This window comes from Magallana gigas, chromosome 10, assembly GCF_963853765.1.
Source record: "Magallana gigas chromosome 10, xbMagGiga1.1, whole genome shotgun sequence".
NCBI classification, from domain to species: Eukaryota; Metazoa; Mollusca; class Bivalvia; order Ostreida; family Ostreidae; genus Magallana; species Magallana gigas.
In genome coordinates this window covers 4,581,048-4,605,839 of record NC_088862.1, presented here as the reverse complement: position 1 = coordinate 4,605,839, position 24,792 = coordinate 4,581,048, and the positions used below count along the sequence as shown (strand labels likewise).

Here is a 24,792-nt window from a genome sequence, read left to right as displayed (position 1 = left end):
TCCATTGGCTTAATCTTGCTCAGATTAAACTAAAAGAATGCCTATCAGGAAGTAGGAATTAGCTTCAATTAAAGTTCTATGCCAATGGGAAAATTTTTAAGTCATAAGATAAAGCAAATTCCTCTGACGTGTTTTTCATCCAATTGTTATTTAGGCAGGCCCCTTTAAATTGGTCACCATTTTATTACCACTCTGAGATCTCATTTATGAGGAAAGGACCACTGAGATATTAAAATGTGGATGTAATGATTAACTGGAAAAACATCTCGTCTGCTCACTGCCATATCTCAAATTACAGCTTATATAAGGGTGGATGAAGTCGAACACGCCTGCATGGTTTCAATATATTAAAAGCTTCTTCTGCAGACTTCTTTCACGTGAAAATACAAGGAATGGTATATTGTGTTGTATATTTTAAGTTGTTTATTCAAAACTGCACATAAACATGAAGTAGACAAAAAATTATGATGACACTGAGAAAAGTTTTCAGCACTAGCCCTGAAGTCAGAGGAAATTCTGACTGTCATGACCCAGAACAGAGTTTGAAGCACTAATGTAGCTAGGTTAATGGGGCATCAATCCATTCTTCCTTTGAGTTCTGTAGTTGTGACTTGGTCTTTCTCACTGTAAAATAAACAAGTTTCACATTAATTAACAGTTTGCTATACACACAGTTGTTCGATTTTCTTCAGTAAAAGATAACAGACAAAACAAGAGGCCCATGGGCCACATCGCTCACCTGAGGAACAATCGGTATGATAAAATCAGCTTAATGGAGTCATAATACAAACAATCTGGACAATGTACAATAATACATGTAGATCCTGTATAAATAAAATCCATTTTTCCCCCTGGATATTCTGATGTTTATAATCATTAGTCCCTTTTCTAACAGGATGATTTTATAGTCATATCACATGTTAAGTATTGCAGTCCTCAAAAAGATCCCTTACAATTGTTTATATATGGGATATTAAGCTACATCAAACTCTGAGCCTTCTTGTGAGGCCAAAGAATTGTCCTGGAGCCAAAGTCTTAACAATTATAAAGAATCATCTGGCTGATTAGTTCCTGAGAAGAAGATTTTAAAAGATTTACTATATATTCCTATGTAAAACTTTAACACCCCCCCCCCCCCTCCAATGTGGGCTCACCCTACCCCCAGGGATCATGTTTTCACAACTTTGAATCTACACTACCTGAGGATACTTCCACACAAGTTTCAGCTTTCCTGGCTGAATAGTTTCTGAGAAGAAGATTTTTAAATATTTACTCTATATATTCCTATGTAAAACTTCGACCCCCCATTGTGCCCCACCCTACCCCAATGGATCATGATTTTCACAACTTTGAATCTACACTGCCTGAGGATGCTTCCACACAAGTTTCAGCTTTCCTGGCTGATTAGTTTCTGAGAATAAGATTTTCAAAGATTTACTCTATACACTGAGTATTCCTATGTTAAACTTTGACCCCCCCCCCCCCCATTGTGGCCCCACCCTACCTCTGGGGGTCATGATTTTCACAACTTTGAATCTACACTACCTGAGGATACTTCCACACAAGTTTCAGCTTTCATGGCTGATTAGTTTCTGAGAAGAAGATTTTTAAAGATTTACTCAATATATTCCTATGTAAAACTTTGACACTCCATTGTGCCCCACCCTACCCCAGGGATCATGATTTTCACAACTTTGAATCTGCACTACCTGAGGATGCTTCCACATAAGTTTCAGCTTTCCTGGCTGATTAGTTTTTGAGAAGAAGATTTTCAAGATTTACTCTATATATATAAATTCCTATGTAAAACTTCAACCCCCCATTGTGGCCCCACCCTACCCCTGGGGGTCATGATTTTCACAACTTTGAATCTACACTACCTGAGGATGCTTCCACACAAGTTTCAGCTTTCCTGGCTGATTAGTTTCTGAGAAGAAGATTTTTAAAGATTTACTCAATATATTCCTATGTAAAACTTTGACCCCCAATTGTGGCCCCACCCTACCCCCAGGGATCATGAATTTCACAACTTTGAATCTACACTACCTGAGGATGCTTCCACACAAGTTTCAGCTTTCCTGGCTGATTAGTTTCTGAGAAGAAGATTTTAAAAGATTTACTCTATAAATGCTATGGAAAACTTCGACCCCCCATTATGGCCCCACCCTACCCCCAGGGATCATGAATTTCACAACTTTGAATCTACACTACCTGAGGATGCTTCCACACAAGTTTCAGCTTTCCTGGCTGATTAGTTTCTGAGAAGAAGATTTTTAAAGATTTACTCTATATATTCCTATGTAAAACTTTGACCCCCCATTGGTGCCCCACCCTACCCCTGGGGGTCATGAATTTCACAACTTTTACTCTACACTACCTGAGGATGCTTCCACACAAGTTTCAGCTTTTCTGGCTGATTAGTTTCTGAGAAGAAGATTTTTAAAGATTTACTCTATAAATGCTATGGAAAACTTCGACCCCCCATTATGGCCCCACCCTACCCCCAGGGATCATTAATTTCACAACTTTGAATCTACACTACCTGAGGATGCTTCCACACAAGTTTCAGCTTTCCTGGCTGATTAGTTTCTGAGAAGAAGTTTTTTAAAGATTTACTATATATTCCAATGTAAAACTTTAACACCCCCCCCCCAATGTGGCCTCACCCTACCCCCAGGGGTCATGATTTTCACAACTTTGAATCTGCACTACCTGAGGATGCTTCCAAATAAGTTTCAGCTTTCCTGGCTGATTAGTTTCTGAGAAGAAGATTTACTCAATATATTCCTATGTAAAACTTTGACCCCCAATTGTGGCCCCACCCTACCCCCAGGGATCATGAATTTCACAACTTTGAATCTACACTACCTGAGGATGCTTCCACACAAGTTTCAGCTTTCCTGGCTGATTAGTTTCTGAGAAGAAGATTTTAAAAGATTTACTCTATAAATGCTATGGAAAACTTTGACCCCCCCCCCATTATGGCCCCACCCTACCCCCAGGGATCATGAATTTCACAACTTTGAATCTACACTACCTGAGGATGCTTCCACACAAGTTTCAGCTTTCCTGGCTGATTAGTTTCTAAGAAGATTTTAAAAGATTTACTCTATAAATGCTATGGGAAACTTCGACCCCCCATTATGGCCCCACCCTACCCCCAGGGATCATTAATTTCACAACTTTGAATCTACACTACCTGAGGATGCTTCCACACAAGTTTCAGCTTTCCTGGCTGATTAGTTTCTGAGAAGAAGATTTTTAAAGATTTACTCTATATATTCCTATGTAAAACTTTGACCCCCCATTGGTGCCCCACCCTACCCCTGGGGGTCATGAATTTCACAACTTTTAATCTACACTACCTGAGGATGCTTCCACACAAGTTTCAGCTTTCCTGGCTGATTAGTTTCTGAGAAGAAGATTTTAAAAGATTTACTCTATAAATGCTATGGAAAACTTCGACCCCCCATTATGGCCCCACCCTACCCCCAGGGATCATTAATTTCACAACTTTGAATCTACACTACCTGAGGATGCTTCCACACAAGTTTCAGCTTTCCTGGCTGATTAGTTTCTGAGAAGAAGTTTTTTAAAGATTTACTATATATTCCAATGTAAAACTTTAACACCCCCCCCCCAATGTGGCCTCACCCTACCCCCAGGGGTCATGATTTTCACAACTTTGAATCTGCACTACCTGAGGATGCTTCCAAATAAGTTTCAGCTTTCCTGGATGATTAGTTTCTGAGAAGAAGATTTTAAAGATTTACTCTATATATATAAATTCCTATGTAAAACTTCAACCCCCATTGTGGCCCCACCCTACCCCTGGGGGTCATGATTTTCACAACTTTGAATCTACACTACCTGAGGATGCTTCCACACAAGTTTCAGCTTTCCTGGCTGATTAGTTTCTGAGAAGAAGATTTTTAAACATTTACTCTATATATTCCAATGTAAAACTTCGACCACCCCATTGTGGCCCCACCCTACCCCCGGGGGTCATGATTTTCACAACTTTGAATCTACACTACCTGAGGATACTTCCACACAAGTTTCAGCTTTCATGGCTGATTAGTTTCTGAGAAGAAGATTTTTAAACATTTACTCTATATATTCCAATGTAAAACTATGACCACCCCATTGTGGCCCCACCCTACCTCCGGGGGTCATGATTTTCACAACTTTGAATCTACACTACCTGAGGATGCTTCCACACAACTTTCAGCTTTCCTGGCTGATTAGTTTCTGAGAAGAAGATTTTTAAAGATTTACTCAATATATTCCTATGTAAAACTTTGACACTCCATTGTGCCCCACCCTACCCCAGGGATCATGATTTTCACAACTTTGAATCTGCACTACCTGAGGATGCTTCCACATAAGTTTCAGCTTTCCTGGCTGATTAGTTTTTGAGAAGAAGATTTTCAAGATTTACTCTATATATATAAATTCCTATGTAAAACTTCAACCCCCCATTGTGGCCCCACCCTACCCCTGGGGGTCATGATTTTCACAACTTTGAATCTACACTACCTGAGGATGCTTCCAAACAAGTTTCAGCTTTCCTGGCTGATTAGTTTCTGAGAAGAAGATTTTTAAAGATTTACTCAATATATTCCTATGTAAAACTTTGACACTCCATTGTGCCCCACCCTACCCCCAGGGATCATGATTTTCACAACTTTGAATCTGCACTACCTGAGGATGCTTCCACATAAGTTTCAGCTTTCCTGGCTGATTAGTTTTTGAGAAGAAGATTTTCAAGATTTACTCTATATATATAAATTCCTATGTAAAACTTCAACCCCCCATTGTGGCCCCACCCTACCCCTGGGGGTCATGATTTTCACAACTTTGAATCTACACTACCTGAGGATGCTTCCACACAAGTTTCAGCTTTCCTGGCTGATTAGTTTCTGAGAAGAAGATTTTTAAGGATTTACTCAATATATTCCTATGTAAAACTTTGACCCCCAATTGTGGCCCCACCCTACCCCCAGGGATCATGAATTTCACAACTTTGAATCTACACTACCTGAGGATGCTTCCACACAAGTTTCAGCTTTCCTGGCTGATTAGTTTCTGAGAAGAAGATTTTAAAAGATTTACTCTATAAATGCTATGGAAAACTTCGACCCCCCATTATGGCCCCACCCTACCCCCAGGGATCATGAATTTCACAACTTTGAATCTACACTACCTGAGGATGCTTCCACACAAGTTTCAGCTTTCCTGGCTGATTAGTTTCTGAGAAGAAGATTTTAAAAGATTTACTCTATAAATGCTATGGAAAACTTCGACCCCCCATTATGGCCCCACCCTACCCCCAGGGATCATGAATTTCACAACTTTGAATCTACACTACCTGAGGATGCTTCCACACAAGTTTCAGCTTTCCTGGCTGATTAGTTTCTGAGAAGAAGATTTTAAAAGATTTACTCTATAAATGCTATGGAAAACTTCGACCCCCCATTATGGCCCCACCCTACCCCCAGGGATCATTAATTTCACAACTTTGAATCTACACTACCTGAGGATGCTTCCACACAAGTTTCAGCTTTCCTGGCTGATTAGTTTCTGAGAAGAAGTTTTTTAAAGATTTACTATATATTCCAATGTAAAACTTTAACACCCCCCCCCAATGTGGCCTCACCCTACCCCCAGGGGTCATGATTTTCACAACTTTGAATCTGCACTACCTGAGGATGCTTCCAAATAAGTTTCAGCTTTCCTGGATGATTAGTTTCTGAGAAGAAGATTTTAAAGATTTACTCTATATATATAAATTCCTATGTAAAACTTCAACCCCCATTGTGGCCCCACCCTACCCCTGGGGGTCATGATTTTCACAACTTTGAATCTACACTACCTGAGGATGCTTCCACACAAGTTTCAGCTTTCCTGGCTGATTAGTTTCTGAGAAGAAGATTTTTAAACATTTACTCTATATATTCCAATGTAAAACTTCGACCACCCGATTGTGGCCCCACCCTACCCCCGGGGGTCATGATTTTCACAACTTTGAATCTACACTACCTGAGGATACTTCCACACAAGTTTCAGCTTTCATGGCTGATTAGTTTCTGAGAAGAAGATTTTTAAACATTTACTCTATATATTCCAATGTAAAACTATGACCACCCCATTGTGGCCCCACCCTACCTCCGGGGGTCATGATTTTCACAACTTTGAATCTACACTACCTGAGGATGCTTCCACACAACTTTCAGCTTTCCTGGCTGATTAGTTTCTGAGAAGAAGATTTTTAAACATTTACTCTATATATTCCAATGTAAAACTATGACCACCCCATTGTGGCCCCACCCTACCTCCGGGGGTCATGATTTTCACAACTTTGAATCTACACTACCTGAGGATGCTTCCACACAACTTTCAGCTTTCCTGGCTGATTAGTTTCTGAGAAGAAGATTTTTAAAGATTTACTCAATATATTCCTATGTAAAACTTTGACACTCCATTGTGCCCCACCCTACCCCAGGGATCATGATTTTCACAACTTTGAATCTGCACTACCTGAGGATGCTTCCACATAAGTTTCAGCTTTCCTGGCTGATTAGTTTTTGAGAAGAAGATTTTCAAGATTTACTCTATATATATAAATTCCTATGTAAAACTTCAACCCCCCATTGTGGCCCCACCCTACCCCTGGGGGTCATGATTTTCACAACTTTGAATCTACACTACCTGAGGATGCTTCCAAACAAGTTTCAGCTTTCCTGGCTGATTAGTTTCTGAGAAGAAGATTTTAAAGATTTACTCAATATATTCCTATGTAAAACTTCAACCCCCATTGTGGCCCCACCCTACCCCTGGGGGTCATGATTTTCACAACTTTGAATCTACACTACCTGAGGATGCTTCCACACAAGTTTCAGCTTTCCTGGCTGATTAGTTTCTGAGAAGAAGATTTTTAAACATTTACTCTATATATTCCAATGTAAAACTTCGACCACCCCATTGTGGCCCCACCCTACCCCTGGGGGTCATGATTTTCACAACTTTGAATCTACACTACCTGAGGATACTTCCACACAAGTTTCAGCTTTCATGGCTGATTAGTTTCTGAGAAGAAGATTTTTAAACATTTACTCTATATATTCCAATGTAAAACTATGACCACCCCATTGTGGCCCCACCCTACCTCCGGGGGTCATGATTTTCACAACTTTGAATCTACACTACCTGAGGATGCTTCCACACAACTTTCAGCTTTCCTGGCTGATTAGTTTCTGAGAAGAAGATTTTTAAAGATTTACTCAATATATTCCTATGTAAAACTTTGACACTCCATTGTGCCCCACCCTACCCCAGGGATCATGATTTTCACAACTTTGAATCTGCACTACCTGAGGATGCTTCCACATAAGTTTCAGCTTTCCTGGCTGATTAGTTTTTGAGAAGAAGATTTTCAAGATTTACTCTATATATATAAATTCCTATGTAAAACTTCAACCCCCCATTGTGGCCCCACCCTACCCCTGGGGGTCATGATTTTCACAACTTTGAATCTACACTACCTGAGGATGCTTCCACACAAGTTTCAGCTTTCCTGGCTGATTAGTTTCTGAGAAGAAGATTTTTAAACATTTACTCTATATATTCCAATGTAAAACTTCGACCACCCCATTGTGGCCCCACCCTACCCCCGGGGGTCATGATTTTCACAACTTTGAATCTACACTACCTGAGGATACTTCCACACAAGTTTCAGCTTTCATGGCTGATTAGTTTCTGAGAAGAAGATTTTTAAACATTTACTCTATATATTCCAATGTAAAACTATGACCACCCCATTGTGGCCCCACCCTACCTCCGGGGGTCATGATTTTCACAACTTTGAATCTACACTACCTGAGGATGCTTCCACACAACTTTCAGCTTTCCTGGCTGATTAGTTTCTGAGAAGAAGATTTTTAAACATTTACTCTATATATTCCAATGTAAAACTATGACCACCCCATTGTGGCCCCACCCTACCTCCGGGGGTCATGATTTTCACAACTTTGAATCTACACTACCTGAGGATGCTTCCACACAACTTTCAGCTTTCCTGGCTGATTAGTTTCTGAGAAGAAGATTTTTAAAGATTTACTCAATATATTCCTATGTAAAACTTTGACACTCCATTGTGCCCCACCCTACCCCAGGGATCATGATTTTCACAACTTTGAATCTGCACTACCTGAGGATGCTTCCACATAAGTTTCAGCTTTCCTGGCTGATTAGTTTTTGAGAAGAAGATTTTCAAGATTTACTCTATATATATAAATTCCTATGTAAAACTTCAACCCCCCATTGTGGCCCCACCCTACCCCTGGGGGTCATGATTTTCACAACTTTGAATCTACACTACCTGAGGATGCTTCCAAACAAGTTTCAGCTTTCCTGGCTGATTAGTTTCTGAGAAGAAGATTTTAAAGATTTACTCAATATATTCCTATGTAAAACTTCAACCCCCATTGTGGCCCCACCCTACCCCTGGGGGTCATGATTTTCACAACTTTGAATCTACACTACCTGAGGATGCTTCCACACAAGTTTCAGCTTTCCTGGCTGATTAGTTTCTGAGAAGAAGATTTTTAAACATTTACTCTATATATTCCAATGTAAAACTTCGACCACCCCATTGTGGCCCCACCCTACCCCTGGGGGTCATGATTTTCACAACTTTGAATCTACACTACCTGAGGATACTTCCACACAAGTTTCAGCTTTCATGGCTGATTAGTTTCTGAGAAGAAGATTTTTAAACATTTACTCTATATATTCCAATGTAAAACTATGACCACCCCATTGTGGCCCCACCCTACCTCCGGGGGTCATGATTTTCACAACTTTGAATCTACACTACCTGAGGATGCTTCCACACAACTTTCAGCTTTCCTGGCTGATTAGTTTCTGAGAAGAAGATTTTTAAAGATTTACTCAATATATTCCTATGTAAAACTTTGACACTCCATTGTGCCCCACCCTACCCCAGGGATCATGATTTTCACAACTTTGAATCTGCACTACCTGAGGATGCTTCCACATAAGTTTCAGCTTTCCTGGCTGATTAGTTTTTGAGAAGAAGATTTTCAAGATTTACTCTATATATATAAATTCCTATGTAAAACTTCAACCCCCCATTGTGGCCCCACCCTACCCCTGGGGGTCATGATTTTCACAACTTTGAATCTACACTACCTGAGGATGCTTCCAAACAAGTTTCAGCTTTCCTGGCTGATTAGTTTCTGAGAAGAAGATTTTTAAAGATTTACTCAATATATTCCTATGTAAAACTTTGACCCCCAATTGTGGCCCCACCCTACCCCCAGGGATCATGAATTTCACAACTTTGAATCTACACTACCTGAGGATGCTTCCACACAAGTTTCAGCTTTCCTGGCTGATTAGTTTCTGAGAAGAAGATTTTAAAAGATTTACTCTATAAATGCTATGGAAAACTTTGACCCCCCCCCATTATGGCCCCACCCTACCCCCAGGGATCATGAATTTCACAACTTTGAATCTACACTACCTGAGGATGCTTCCACACAAGTTTCAGCTTTCCTGGCTGATTAGTTTCTAAGAAGATTTTAAAAGATTTACTCTATAAATGCTATGGGAAACTTCGACCCCCCATTATGGCCCCACCCTACCCCCAGGGATCATTAATTTCACAACTTTGAATCTACACTACCTGAGGATGCTTCCACACAAGTTTCAGCTTTCCTGGCTGATTAGTTTCTGAGAAGAAGATTTTTAAAGATTTACTCTATATATTCCTATGTAAAACTTTGACCCCCCATTGGTGCCCCACCCTACCCCTGGGGGTCATGAATTTCACAACTTTTAATCTACACTACCTGAGGATGCTTCCACACAAGTTTCAGCTTTCCTGGCTGATTAGTTTCTGAGAAGAAGATTTTAAAAGATTTACTCTATAAATGCTATGGAAAACTTCGACCCCCCATTGTGGCCCCACCCTACCCCCAGGGATCATTAATTTCACAACTTTGAATCTACACTACCTGAGGATGCTTCCACACAAGTTTCAGCTTTCCTGGCTGATTAGTTTCTGAGAAGAAGTTTTTTAAAGATTTACTATATATTCCAATGTAAAACTTCGACCACCCATTGGTGCCCCACCCTACCCCTGGGGGTCATGAATTTCACAACTTTTAATCTACACTACCTGAGGATGCTTCCACACAAGTTTCAGCTTTCCTGGCTGATTAGTTTCTGAGAAGAAGATTTTAAAAGATTTACTCTATAAATGCTATGGAAAACTTCGACCCCCCATTATGGCCCCACCCTACCCCCAGGGATCATTAATTTCACAACTTTGAATCTACACTACCTGAGGATGCTTCCACACAAGTTTCAGCTTTCCTGGCTGATTAGTTTCTGAGAAGAAGTTTTTTAAAGATTTACTATATATTCCAATGTAAAACTTTAACACCCCCCCCCCAATGTGGCCTCACCCTACCCCCAGGGGTCATGATTTTCACAACTTTGAATCTGCACTACCTGAGGATGCTTCCAAATAAGTTTCAGCTTTCCTGGATGATTAGTTTCTGAGAAGAAGATTTTAAAGATTTACTCTATATATATAAATTCCTATGTAAAACTTCAACCCCCATTGTGGCCCCACCCTACCCCTGGGGGTCATGATTTTCACAACTTTGAATCTACACTACCTGAGGATGCTTCCACACAAGTTTCAGCTTTCCTGGCTGATTAGTTTCTGAGAAGAAGATTTTTAAACATTTACTCTATATATTCCAATGTAAAACTTCGACCACCCCATTGTGGCCCCACCCTACCTCCGGGGGTCATGATTTTCACAACTTTGAATCTACACTACCTGAGGATGCTTCCACACAACTTTCAGCTTTCCTGGCTGATTAGTTTCTGAGAAGAAGATTTTTAAAGATTTACTCAATATATTCCTATGTAAAACTTTGACACTCCATTGTGCCCCACCCTACCCCAGGGATCATGATTTTCACAACTTTGAATCTGCACTACCTGAGGATGCTTCCACATAAGTTTCAGCTTTCCTGGCTGATTAGTTTTTGAGAAGAAGATTTTCAAGATTTACTCTATATATATAAATTCCTATGTAAAACTTCAACCCCCCATTGTGGCCCCACCCTACCCCTGGGGGTCATGATTTTCACAACTTTGAATCTACACTACCTGAGGATGCTTCCAAACAAGTTTCAGCTTTCCTGGCTGATTAGTTTCTGAGAAGAAGATTTTTAAAGATTTACTCAATATATTCCTATGTAAAACTTTGACCCCCAATTGTGGCCCCACCCTACCCCCAGGGATCATGAATTTCACAACTTTGAATCTACACTACCTGAGGATGCTTCCACACAAGTTTCAGCTTTCCTGGCTGATTAGTTTCTGAGAAGAAGATTTTAAAAGATTTACTCTATAAATGCTATGGAAAACTTTGACCCCCCCCCCCATTATGGCCCCACCCTACCCCCAGGGATCATGAATTTCACAACTTTGAATCTACACTACCTGAGGATGCTTCCACACAAGTTTCAGCTTTCCTGGCTGATTAGTTTCTAAGAGATTTTAAAAGATTTACTCTATAAATGCTATGGGAAACTTCGACCCCCCATTATGGCCCCACCCTACCCCTAGGGATCATTAATTTCACAACTTTGAATCTACACTACCTGAGGATGCTTCCACACAAGTTTCAGCTTTCCTGGCTGATTAGTTTCTGAGAAGAAGATTTTTAAAGATTTACTCTATATATTCCTATGTAAAACTTTGACCCCCCCATTGGTGCCCCACCCTACCCCTGGGGGTCATGAATTTCACAACTTTTAATCTACACTACCTGAGGATGCTTCCACACAAGTTTCAGCTTTCATGGCTTTCTGGTTCTTGAGAAGAAGATTTTTGAAAATTTCTCGAAATTTTTCATTAATATCTAATTATCTCCCCTTGAAAACGAGTGTGACCCTTAATTTTCACAACTTTGAATCCCCTTTGCCTAAGGATGATTTGCGCCAAGTTTGGTTGAAATTGGCCCAGTAGTTCTTGAGAAGATGTTGAAAATGTGAAAAGTTTACAGACAGACAGACAGACGGACGGACAGACAGACGGACGACAGACAAAATGTGATCAGAATAGCTCACTTGAGCTTTCAGCTCAGGTGAGCTAAAAATGTAGCTCACAGTCTTGAAAATTTTTGATGAATGACCTGGGAGCTACAGTGCCTCCTAATATGATTGTAACAAAAACTGCATTTTATTGTGAACAAAAATTGCATTAGTTTTGGACTTGTTAATCTGAGTTATTTTCACACAAATTCTGTGGAAAAGATTAGTGCCATTAAATTCTTCAATCAATTTACAACTTGTATCGGTACTTTACTTGCCTCAAACTTTCTCTCAAACCTACTAACCGACCTTGGAAATTGGAGTATGTTAAATTCATGTTGAGATTGATAGTCATCATTTTTACATGTACACAAATAGCACTACTTCACTTTAGCTGGTGATGGTGTTTGAAAGAATATCAGAGGCAAGTATAGTGATGATAAATGAACCTGTAGTCAAATGTCCAAAGTATTTTTTGGAATCAAATATTTGTATAGAATATGTTCGGAAAAAAGTAAATCAGTCAAAAACTAACGCAATTTTTGGGCACCGTAAATAGCAGTTTTTTAACTATGTGAGGCACTGCAGCTCCCAGCTCATCCATCCAAATTTTTTCAGTTAGAGAGCTACGGACCTGCAGCTAACAAATAATGCTGCCCAAGGACTAAAGTTGAGCAAAAATAAAATAATTGTTTGTTTGTAATTGCCTCCCGCCTAATGAACTACCCCCACTAATATATAATGAAGCAATATATTATCATCAGCAATGGAAAAAATAAAACCTGAACACTTTCACCTCATGATTAGATCAAGACAATGTACCTTTGTGTAATTTCATCTTGAATGTGCAAGTTAACCTTAATTGATATAGCACCAAGAAAAATAAACAAGTTCACTTGACTTTTAAAAAAAAAAGCATTTCCTGTCATGAGGAAATGCCTTAATTGCTTGGCAGTGCTCTTGTTTGAATAGCGTTGTATAAAATAAAGTAGATACTAGTAGATAAATGTCATGTACATTACAATGTTTGTCAAAATATCATAGTGATCATTGTAGGTTACAGTTGTTAAATTGGTAATTAATATTGTGCTACACTTACATGATATGGACGATTCCTCCCCAACCCGATACAGCGTCACGGTCCACTGCATTCAGTAACGCCTGAGATATCGACTCAAACAATTCCTGGGGATCCTGTACAACAAGACAATGGTATACATACAAATGTACAACAAGACAATGGTATACATACAAATGTACAACAAGACAATGGTATACATACAAATGTACAACAAGACAATGGTATACATACAAATGTACAACAAGACAATGGTATACATACAAATGTACATTACTTTTTAACATATTGTAGATTCCTTATTTAATGCAAGTACTTAATTCTGCGATTCAGCCGTTTTCCATGAAATGGCAAATGCCGAATTTTTATCAGTTTCATATACCAAGTAGTTTTCATATGTCTTAAAAATAAAAGCGAGATTTTAAAATTTGCGAAATGTGCTTCTAGCAATGTTTCGCAGTTATTAGTACCTTGTGTTTAAATAGGAATCTACAGTAAATACACAGTATTTGAAACAAATTATTTGATCAAAATCACTGATATTATCCTTCACTTCACAAATTTCACATCAGTAATTAGGTAGGGCTGGGACGATACTGTACTGAGCCGATTCGGTACATATCACGATACATGAGATGCGATACGATACATATCACGATACATTGCAATTAAATGAAAACATGAATAAAAGTTTAAAATTTATTCAACCTGCCGATGTATTACCGCATGTCCAAAGTTATTTTGTTATATTCATAATGAGCGTTGCACAATTTACAAATTACTTTAGTCTCGTGTACACTAGTTTTGCATAAACAAGTACTCCAAAAGTTTTCCACACTCCATATTTAGCTTCCTAACAGTTTTGACAACTTTACGAGGTTTTCCGCCATCTTTGTACTTTCATATTAGGCGCGCGGACTAAAAATAGCCGATATATGAAGCTCGGATATTTTTGAAAAATAAAAAAAGTTCAGTAAAGTATCGTTGTATTAATGGTAAATGTATCGATCCAAATATCGTCAAAACAAATACCGCGATGCACCGGTGCATCGGTGGATTCTCCCATCCCTATAATTAGGTACGGTTAACATGTTTAAACAGAATGATGTGCCATGGGATCAATTGAAATCATCAGCATTCAAAATTTAAGCGTTGGACCCATTTTGGCCACAAAACTTTAAGCCCTGACTTTATTTCATACATGTTTGAAACATTTACATGATATGGCATTTTGGAAAGATGTATCCTAAACCTTTGGTTCTTCAACATGACATTTAACTATCTGACACAATTGCTGCACAACATGTTTCTTATATATACTTACCATGTTGGGTTCCCATACTGACTCACACATGCCATACATTTGTTCTGAACAGGTGCCACTAACAACAAAGTCATCGGTGACCATAGGGCAACCAATCAGATCCATTGAAGCTATGAAGGGTTCAAAGGTCTTAGGGTCAAGGCCAGCTATAACTGGTTCCACAAAGTAAGGACCAAACCTGTCACATATGAAGACTATCTAAATAATGCATACAATTAGCCATTTACTAAATTAACTGACATTCCCTAGCAATCAAATCATATGAACTCAAAATTAATTTTTCACATTTAAAAATAGTAATGTAGGTGATAAATGTTTACAAAGAAGACTAATACAGGAGAAAATAAATATCAAACCTTCTTTCATAAAGTAAATTGGACACCATACTCAAAAATGTCTTAGGTTTTATTCTCCTATTTTCCCGTAATTCATAGAGATTAAGTCTGAATTGTAACCGCTGATGTCTGCAACAAAAAGGAAAAATATGATATATACAGTATGATGCAACATATATTCGTACAAAATGGCACATGTGGCAGTCAGTTTACATTCGCAGTTTTAACTCATGTATTTTATTCAAAATTGGATAATAAATAGCATCTGGATTTTGTTATTTTTTTGTTTTTTGCAAATCTTAATCATTTCATGGGTCACATGATTTTGTTGTTGTCCTCATTGTTCAAAAACCTGAATTGATGGAAACAAGATGGAGTGCAAAGTAAGTGAAATAATTCAGTTGTGAGGTAAAAAAATGTGTCAGAAAACTTTGATATACCCAAATCTTAAGATGTGATTAGAACAACTACTTTCAATAGAAATCTGCAGTGACAGTGTGACTGTCGACCCAGCAATGACTTATAATTATACTTACACTGTCTGAACGTCTGTAGCCAGACCAGGCAAACCAATGTAGAGACGAGGTCCCATTTCAAAAATCTTCTGGAAATTAGTACTGACAGTCTGTGCTTGTATTCCAAACCTACGATCAGAGGCAATCGCCACACAATCACGGCCTTTCATGGCTATGATGGCAGCACCGTTGTACTCTAATATAGACTGGAAAAAGATAAAATTTCATATTGAAATATAGGCAATTTCTAGTAAAACAAAAGTTGACGTTCAAATAAATATAATTTCTTGACTTCATCATCATGTTAAAAATGGTTTGTGTGTTTCTCCCCTGCTTTGTTTGTATTCAACTTTTATCAAAACCACAAGCTAAACTAACATAGAGAGAGAGAGAGAGAGAGAGAGAGAGAGAGAGAGAGAGGCCGGTAAAATATACATGATGGCTTGCACGAAATTCAAGTTTAAAAACAAGATTTAAACATCAAAAGTACAAGAATTAATCAAAGTGATTGCCTAACAACCGATGAAGTTCTTGTTAAATAATCTATGAAAATATATATGTATAATCAAATACCATGTTTGATGTGAACTTTTCTTGCAAGTCACCAGCACAAGGGAATTAACTTGCCGGAAATTGACTGAGGTAGGGTAAATTTAGTATTTAACTATAAGAACTCGAGTCTCTCTACAGTAATAAATATTCTGTTAAAACCTTTAAAGCATGTAAAAAACAAGTCTCAAAATAAATGCAAGTATAATCAAATATAGAGAATTTTCTGGATAAATATTTGATCATTATAAAATGGGGGGAGGGGGTAGGCGTAAGTAAACATATGTAAACTATATTTACCGTGTGCCTTCAGAACAAAGGCCGTTTCGGTACCATGGCTTTTCAGCACCGATATGTTTCGGCATCTTTATAGATTTTTTAACTGTACTTGAAGTATCAGGTGTTTTTTTTTTCTTTCTAGACTGTGGAGAGGAATTGGCAAGCAAACCTGTTCCACTATTTTTACTGTTGATTTACAGATACTCTATGGACTTAAGTGTTATCATTTTAAAGTTTATAGGATATATCTATTTTTGTGACAATTGTTTCACGGTACAATTAAATACCTCGACCAGTGCATACATTGAGCATTTTCTACCGACTGTTGCTCTTTCTGCTACAAAAGTAATATAGATCTAACAAGGTTTTTTTCGTGTAATAAAACATACTTTGGTATTCGATGGATTTTTTAAAACCTGTCTATTACTCACATTGATTTTAATGAAAGCGTTTGAATATTACGTATTTTTCCGGTTTACTATGTGCGGATCAGAGACATAAATAACATCTATTAAACAGCGTTGTAACTCCTTAATAACATCTATATACGGCGTTGTAACTCCTAAATAACATATATATACGGTGTTGTAACTCTTAAATAACTTCTATAAATGGTGTTGTAACTTTTGAGTAACATCCATATACGGTGTTGTAACTCCTAAGCATGAATGTAAAAATACACACACTCCTGTTTTTATTACTAGAAAAGGGAACAAGAAAAAGCAAGACCATCCGAAGTTTATATCATGATTTCATAAAAATCTCGGCACTTTTTTTCTTCTAAAGGGCATGAAATTAATTTTTTTTTCATACAGTCCTTCTAGATCTATTACCTCAATTCAAAATCTTCTGATGAATAATCATCTCTGACAAACCTCAATATTCCTAAACCCGAGTAAAGGGAAGAGGGACATCGATCCGTGGTCGTGTATCTATCATAATAATTATCGACCTTCAAAATCATTCTTTACGATTGTTTAAAAAAAAATCTTTTAAAGTGGATGGCTCATCAATTAACTTGTACATTTATTTCAAGATGAACTTTTCCTAAAAGGGGGTATCTTAAACCCCAGCCGCCCCCTACATTAATTCCTTGATTCGCGCCTGCATGTAATTTAATTGTAGGATATATGAATTAAGGTCATTTTTAAAATTATATTTTGAAGACATGTTCTTAGTTGTTTTGGGGTGGATTTATTTTGTGCTACATTACTTATTTTTTTATTTATTACTTACTTTTAGTAGATGTAGATATAAATCTTTAAAAAAGGATTTTTTTTAAAATTTTCCCCTCAAATCCTAAATCCACTGTCCACGGTTTTGTTATTGTGCAGCTTACAGCTAGTCAGTGAAAGCTTATTTCAATTTTTTTTACTGGTAGTTTCTAAAAGAAGTGTTGAAACCTAATAAAAAGAGAAGAGAAATCTAACAAAACTAAGAATCAGTGCTCATTCATTATTTATTGAAACTGTTAGATATTTTATACCTCCTATTCCAAGAGAAAAGTGTCTGTGTAATTTTTGCAAATTGTTTATTAAAGATGAGAAACACTTCGTATTGTATTGTTCAAAATATTACCAATGTAGATTGAATTATAATGATGTTTTTTAAAATATGAACACATATACAAATGTCAATTCCATTAAGGAACTTGTCAATCCGAAAAGCATTACAGCTGCTAGAAGGATATGTTGTTTTCTAAAAAAAACAAAAAAAAAACTGCTTCAACGCTAGAAAGAAAAGTCAACAATGTTCAAACACTTATACAATTTCATGAATACCAATAATAGTCTTCGCACAAACCTAGTTTTGTTCACCCAATGTTTTGTCCATTGTAGATTTGTAGTGTGGATTTGTTAGTTAATGTTTAACTTTTGCATGCTATGTTTAATGTTTTTGTTTTATGTAACTCGTACATGTATTTATGACTGTATGCCGACAAGGCAATTGTCAATAAATGAATTGAATTGAATTAATTAATTAACTTTGATATATTTAAAACTAAGGTTGGGAAGAAGTATCACCGAAAAAAAAGGTGTTTCTGTATATCCGGCGACAATAAGACTAAATGCTCTAGTTGGTAAAATGACGCTTTATTTAAACTTTAGGTCGGTTACGGGAGATTTCTGGGAATCCTAAAACTACACCCGAACAATCTGAAACCTAATTCCTCTCTCCCGACAATGGCGTGTAACAAAATATAAATAAGAATTGAAAACAATGGAAATTAGCACTTAACCACGAGAGTAAAATTTCAATATGAGTGGGTCAATTAAATCAAAGGTGAGGAGTAAGATTTAATAAAATAATTACTGAAGTGAATCAGTGTCTTGTACAAAGGAAAAGGAACATTTATGAACACATAACAGTAACTCAAATTTCACTCCATGATAGAAGTTTGATATTCTCAATGATTCTCTAATGATTTTCATCCGTGATTGATTAATTACTTTTCATTTCTGAATATTTTTTATCTTATATAATTACTCGGCCCGGAGTCCCTTCATATAATATTTAAACGCAGACTGTATTTTTAAGTTTTGAATTTTGTATAAATAAACAAATGAACAGAGTCGTTCAAAAAAGTATGATTGTCGCATCGTCGGTTGTTTACGTATCAAGATGCGGGCGGCGAAACGTATTAGCGCCGAAACGCCTTGGTACCGACGTGAACAACTTCCGTATGTCGAAATTAAACGAAACTACGTATGTCTGTTTAGGGGCATTTGGATAAGTTTTTGATCAATATAATGTAAAATCTTCAGGTGGATCTGTTTTAACTACTAAAGGGGGAAACTATTGGGTTGTTGGGCCGTATTGTATATGTATATTGTAATTCTACTTTCGCTTTCAAACGTTACCTGGTTACGTTTTTGAAAATTTCTATGCTAAAATTGTTTTCAAATGTAATCATTGGCCAGTTTCTTGTATTGAATATATATTAATATTATCTGAACTAAAGAACCGTACATCAGAATTTATCGAATATTTCATCGCTATTAATCATGGGTGACATAGAAGTTGACTGTCCAAATCTCCCGTGTAGTTGTACAACTACAAGATACACTAACTTCGGACGATCAAATAGTAAGTTGTTTTAATATTTTTGTAAATTTTATATTAAGATACTTTTTTCATATTTTGTGACTTAATTCTTAAATGTTAAAATTTAATTTAAGATCTTCAATTCACCAAACAGCTGTCGGCTTAATAACTGGCTTAGGCAGATATTTAATCAGTTTTTCCTTTATTAACATTACCCACACAGTTTTTGGTAGGACAGGACCACTTGAATAGTCCAATCCACACTTTGCAAAAGTTGTTTCCCTTTGCAGGGTCAACGGAAAGGTCAAAAGGGAAAAACCAATCTTTATTCTTCTTTATGCTACCAAATATTTGAGCGATCTGTGATAAAATCTCTTGAATTTAATTTATTTCTTCAATGTGTGGGTTGCCATATCCTGGGGCAATCAAATTACACATCTGAAATGGATCGGCCAAGGGACATAACTTTTTTAAAGTGTGGATTGGTCGATACAAGTTTGTTTGGGTACGAGTCCGAAACGAGTCATTTTGGGTATGACTTCACTTGATTCCCCCAAAATTAACCAGTAACCAGTGTAACTTAAAGTTAAAGGGGGGGGGGGGTCAATTGGTACCAGGACCCAACCTCTGGAAAATTGTCATGTAGAAAATGCAAACTTCCAAACCTCGCAAATGTAACTTAAAGGGCCGGGGAAGGGGTCAATAGGTCATGTAGACTTGAACCGGAATGTGCGGACCCACAGAGGACTATGGAAAATTATGATAGAAAAAAAGAGTTTAATTAGTGCTCACTCATTTGTTTTTCGGATGCACTGAGAATTTTCTTTTTTTAAACTATTATGGTTTTAAAATAAATTTATACATTTACAACTGTCACCGACTTGGTTACTCTCTAATAGTATACATGTATATTTCTGATAGCTGCAAGCAGCATGAGACTGTCAAGGGATATATGAATTTATTATGTTGAATTTTTTTTCAATTTTTATAATGTAGAAATATATATATTAAGGTAATGTTAAAAAACCCACAATATTTGTTTTCTTAATAAGTTATTACCGTGTTTAGTGTTTTCATAATGCAGCAGAGAAAATATGTGTGTTCTCTATGCATTTGCAATTTTTCTTAAAGCTCAAATTTGTGATTTATATTGTAATGAGACTTAGTCTAGTATATTTTGATTGATAGGTCCTTTTGATGGGAGGAAGAAATCCTTTTCCAAGGTTGATGCCAGTTTGGTGTCACCGTTTGGGGAGACAGAGCATCTCCCAAGGAATCAGTTCCAAATTCCATATATGTTTGTGGATAACGATAGCAATGACATTGATATGGTCTCTGACGATCACTCTGAAATTCTCTCGGGGATCAAAGCTTCCTCAAGTAGGACACAGGAACCAGAAAAACAAGATGCTGTGCACCAGTCAGGAACCAAAGCCATCTATCCTTCAAGTACAAACCGGTAAACAACTAGTTTTGAGTTCTATGTTGTACTGATACTATACCAGCTACCATGGCCTGAGCTGCATTTTACAAAGGAACTTATGACCTATGAGCAACTTGTAAACCTAGAACAATTTATCAATTTTTATTATTCATCAGCTACAAAATGTTTTCACTTTATTATGCCATAAAAATTGTACAATTAAACAGAGGTAGAAATTATTTGGAATGAAAATTTTTTGCATGTTTAAAAGAAACAGGGAAAACCTCACAACATTTGTATAATGCTGCCCTGAAATGTTGTACGAGGGATCAAGGATTTGAAAATATATTTTATTTGTCTTTTAAGCATATTTTTCAATGCACATGAATACAAACTTCTGGGTCAGGGTCTTCTATGTTTCATATCCAATCATAACAATGTGGAACAACGTTATTTACAGTTCATATAAAACTTTCTGAATCCCAATTAATATCTAACATACATGTGTTTTCTGATTTTTCAGAGAAAAAGTGTCAGCACCAATATCAATGGCTAAATCCGTCTTCTTTGGAACCGAATATAAAATGGACCACAGAAAAATAGGGAGAGCACTAGTGATTAACAACATGCGTTACGCGGACAGACGGCAGCGGCCAGAGAGAGAAGACTCCATCAAGGATGCATCGGCCATGACTAACCTGCTGGAAACTCTGTCGTTTGAACCTGTGACCCGGAGGTCAGGGGGTCAGAAAGAGATTCTGATCAATGACGTCTCGTCATCACAGCTGATGGATATCATCAAGGATGGTAGGGGTCTCTGTTATTACATTGTATCAAGGATGGAAGAGGTTATTGCTATTCTTTGAAACTAAAACTTTATTTCAAACCCATAAAGAAATTTAGCATTATATCTTATACAGAAGTTGATCTGGCTAGCCATGATTCAGCATCTTTTTTCATGTTAGGAAGGCTATTATTGGACATTATTACAGGCATATGGTATTGATAGACAAGGTAGCACTATTACAAATCTCAATATCTTCCAGTAACCTTTTGAGGAAGTGGGGCTCGTACATTTGTATCTTCAAGTGTGTTTAACTTTTATATATCAACTTTCTTGATCATTAATTTTGCTGAATGTGCTATATTTACTATGAATACTTTGCAGCCAGGGATCCGGCTCTGAATGACTACAGTGATTGTGACTGCTTTGTGATGGTCATCCTTAGTTACGGGATAGATGGCGCTGTCATGTGTTGTGAAGGAGAGACGGACAAACTGATTCCAGTGGAACAGATTATCAGTCAGTTCCAAGCTGACAAATGCCCCTCACTTGCCATGAAACCAAAGCTTTTCTTTATGCAGGTATGAACATAACAATAAACTTTTGGAGAGAGAGAAAGAGAGAGAGAGAAACATGTTTTTATTAATTTTGTGACTGTTATGATATTATTGAGACTGTTTTATTTGATAGGTTTTACCATACAAGTGTATACTTGTAGTCTATGTTCCCAAGGACTTCATTAGCTATATGAATTTTGATGCAAGTACGTAACCTTGACCTATTTATGTTGTAATTACAGCTGTGTCCAGCCTTTACCTACAACATTGCTGACTGTGTAAAAGACACTGGTTCATCCTCATCCCGATTACAGCCAGAAATACAGAGTATCCCCACAGAGGCGGATATTCTCTGTCAAGTTTCTACAATCCCTGGTATGTGGGGTGTATTTTTTTATCCCAAAAGTTAACTAATAGAACTTCTAATTAATATATGTATAACTTTTTCACATATTATAATCATCAAAGTTTTACATATTATGTATTGTTATAAATCATATCTTGAATCCAGAAATCTTTAACATGCATTCTTGTTTAACACATATTTGTAGTGTCTGTTTTAATTTGATAAGGCAATTCTTCTGTCTAATGTTGAATGAAAAGATATTGGTATAAAAAGATAGAAATCCTATATTAGCCCAAAAATCATAACCATATACAAGTCAAGTAATGCAAATCTACTTGAGCTTAAAATATGGTAGATACAGTTTCTAAAATCTAGCCAGTAGCTATGTGTACTGTACTTCATTTTCCTATTAACTGTTTTTAATTTCTCATTTTTTAAAAAATTTATATAGGCATATATGGCTGGTATGAAGATAACAGTGCTTTATCCTGGTACATCGAAGGCCTGAAAGAGGCGTTACAGAAACACTTGTATAACCCCTTACGAGACGGTCGAAGGTCGGGGGAAATCTTCGACGTCATCTTCCACGTGAATCGGCTGTACCTGGGTAAGCTGGAGGAGCAGGGGATACGCCCCAGCCAGAGCTACTCTGTCCCCCACACCACCTCCACCCTCACAAAGTCACTGCATTTCCTGCCCAAGAACAGGACAATGTAGAAATTGTTTTGAGTTTGTTAAAAATTTACTTGTTTTTGTGACGGTTGTAATAATACGTGTGTACCGGTAGATTACAGGAAAGCTTAAATTATATATTTTAATCATTTTGCATGCATTTTATTACAGGCATTTGCATTTTCGTGCAAATATATTCATCAACGTAACTTTTTTACCCCAACAGTCATGATAAGATAACCCCTGGAACCGGTACATGTACTAACAATATTTATTTTTTATTCCAAAATAACTAAAGGATTTTATATTCAAAACAAGTGAAATATACATATAAAATAAACATAGATATCGGTAATAATAGAAGTTCCCATAAATGCTTTTATAAAACAACTCGTGCATATTATAAATGATTGAGTTAGACATTTACATTACTAATACATGTATGTATGTATTACATTTGTGGGTCTCGGCCATTTGACGTTAATTTAATTCAGTCATAACATATATGATATGAAAAGCAGCATCTTTAAGTTGCTGCTGTTTAAAAATCAATAAAACGACTAGTTTGACATCTGTACTTTTAAAAATTTATATAAATATGTACATTTCTCCCTAAATTTCCCTAAATCTTATGGACTGCAAATATCAACATACAAAATCTAATTGTAAAAGTTATAATCATTTTGTATATTTTGAAGGTGAAAACCACTTGTTAGAACTTCTGTTGAAATATTTGTGTATCTTACATATTATATGTTATACTATGCAATAAATATGTTAAAAATACAGTAATTCCAAAATCCAAACGGTAATTAATTTATTAACACAGGTAGATAATAAATTTAAAGAAAATTTTTGCATTTCAATATCGCGTGCAAGTAAATTTACCGTTGAGAGCTGACATGTTTAATCCGAATTCGAACGTACGTGAAAACACGTGCATGTAACCAGTGCACGGACTTTGCTATAATCCTGATAACCTCGGGCACCTGTCTTGCATTCTCTTTCAATGGACCACCACACTATACGATACAAACTTTACAGAATATATTCGTGAATGGGCTAGGTTCCATTCATCTTCCCAATAAATAACTGTTTAATATTTTTAAAACAGCTACATAATTACAAGAGCTGTATTACAGTTACTATAGATTTTGATTTATTGTTATGTTTTCAGTATCGTTTTTACCAAATTGCCTCCAATTCCCTCTATCATAATATTCTTATACATGTACAACTGTATTGTTTTGATTGTATGATCAATTGGAAATTATTTTGTACATAAACAGAAGAATACATGTACATGTGTGTATTATGTAATTTTTTTATTATGTTGTTTATTTGTTATAAATCCTACTGTATTCTTAGATACAAACCAAACCTGTGTACAACTTATTGTTTATTACCAGTGCACTGTGTGCGTTCTGACGAAGGTTACGTTATCAAAGTTTTGCAAATTTCCCTTGTCAATGAATGATACATAAGTTATTAGTAAGGAAGCTGGGTGCGAAAATTCTCAGACATCTCATAGATGATTTAATAACGCTCTTAGAAGATAACTTGATCGATCATGTTGATGGTGGTGATCTTTAGCACCAACATATGTACACGTAATAAAAGTTCAAATCGATTTGACTAGAGTTCATCATAATGTGTTTTATAACTTGATAGTGATATTTAATACGCACATATGTAAATAAAACTCAAATCCGACTACAGTAGAGTTCATTAAATAAATGTTTTTT

General features: G+C 36.7%; 2 protein-coding genes across 2 annotated transcripts; one reads left to right on the top strand and one right to left on the bottom strand.

Moving 5' to 3' along the window:
* Positions 1 to 400: 400 nt before the first annotated feature.
* LOC105328897 (proteasome subunit beta type-3) lies at positions 401 to 16,093 on the bottom strand. The gene is made up of 6 exons (XM_011429932.4): positions 15,966 to 16,093; positions 15,414 to 15,598; positions 14,899 to 15,006; positions 14,543 to 14,720; positions 13,240 to 13,334; positions 401 to 624 (listed from the first exon to the last, which is right to left on the bottom strand). Exons 1-6 carry the CDS (start codon positions 15,966 to 15,968, stop codon positions 576 to 578), a joined length of 618 nt encoding a protein of 205 aa, XP_011428234.1. The 5' UTR covers positions 15,969 to 16,093; the 3' UTR covers positions 401 to 575.
* A 2,789-nt stretch (positions 16,094 to 18,882) lies between these two features.
* On the top strand, positions 18,883 to 23,105 carry LOC105328899 (caspase-7). The gene is made up of 6 exons (XM_066074297.1): positions 18,883 to 19,307; positions 20,454 to 20,724; positions 21,212 to 21,495; positions 21,857 to 22,053; positions 22,272 to 22,404; positions 22,827 to 23,105. Exons 1-6 carry the CDS (start codon positions 19,226 to 19,228, stop codon positions 23,090 to 23,092), a joined length of 1,233 nt encoding a protein of 410 aa, XP_065930369.1. The 5' UTR covers positions 18,883 to 19,225; the 3' UTR covers positions 23,093 to 23,105.
* The last annotated feature ends 1,687 nt before the right edge of the window (positions 23,106 to 24,792 follow it).

Bases quoted from the DNA above. Each gene is read 5' to 3' on its own strand.
- LOC105328899 (XM_066074297.1), top strand. From the start codon at position 19,226: ATGGGTGACATAGAAGTTGACTGTCCAAATCTCCCGTGTAGTTGTACA. The intron at 19,308-20,453 runs GTAAGTTGTTTT...TTTGATTGATAG, and splicing joins TAACTTCGGACGATCAAATA to GTCCTTTTGATGGGAGGAAG. The intron at 22,405-22,826 runs GTATGTGGGGTG...AAATTTATATAG, and splicing joins TCAAGTTTCTACAATCCCTG to GCATATATGGCTGGTATGAA.
- LOC105328897 (XM_011429932.4), bottom strand. The intron at 14,721-14,898 runs GTTTGATATTTA...CATATGTGACAG, and splicing joins AATTTACTTTATGAAAGAAG to GTTTGGTCCTTACTTTGTGG. The intron at 13,335-14,542 runs GTAAGTATATAT...CTTGTTGTACAG, and splicing joins CAGTATGGGAACCCAACATG to GATCCCCAGGAATTGTTTGA.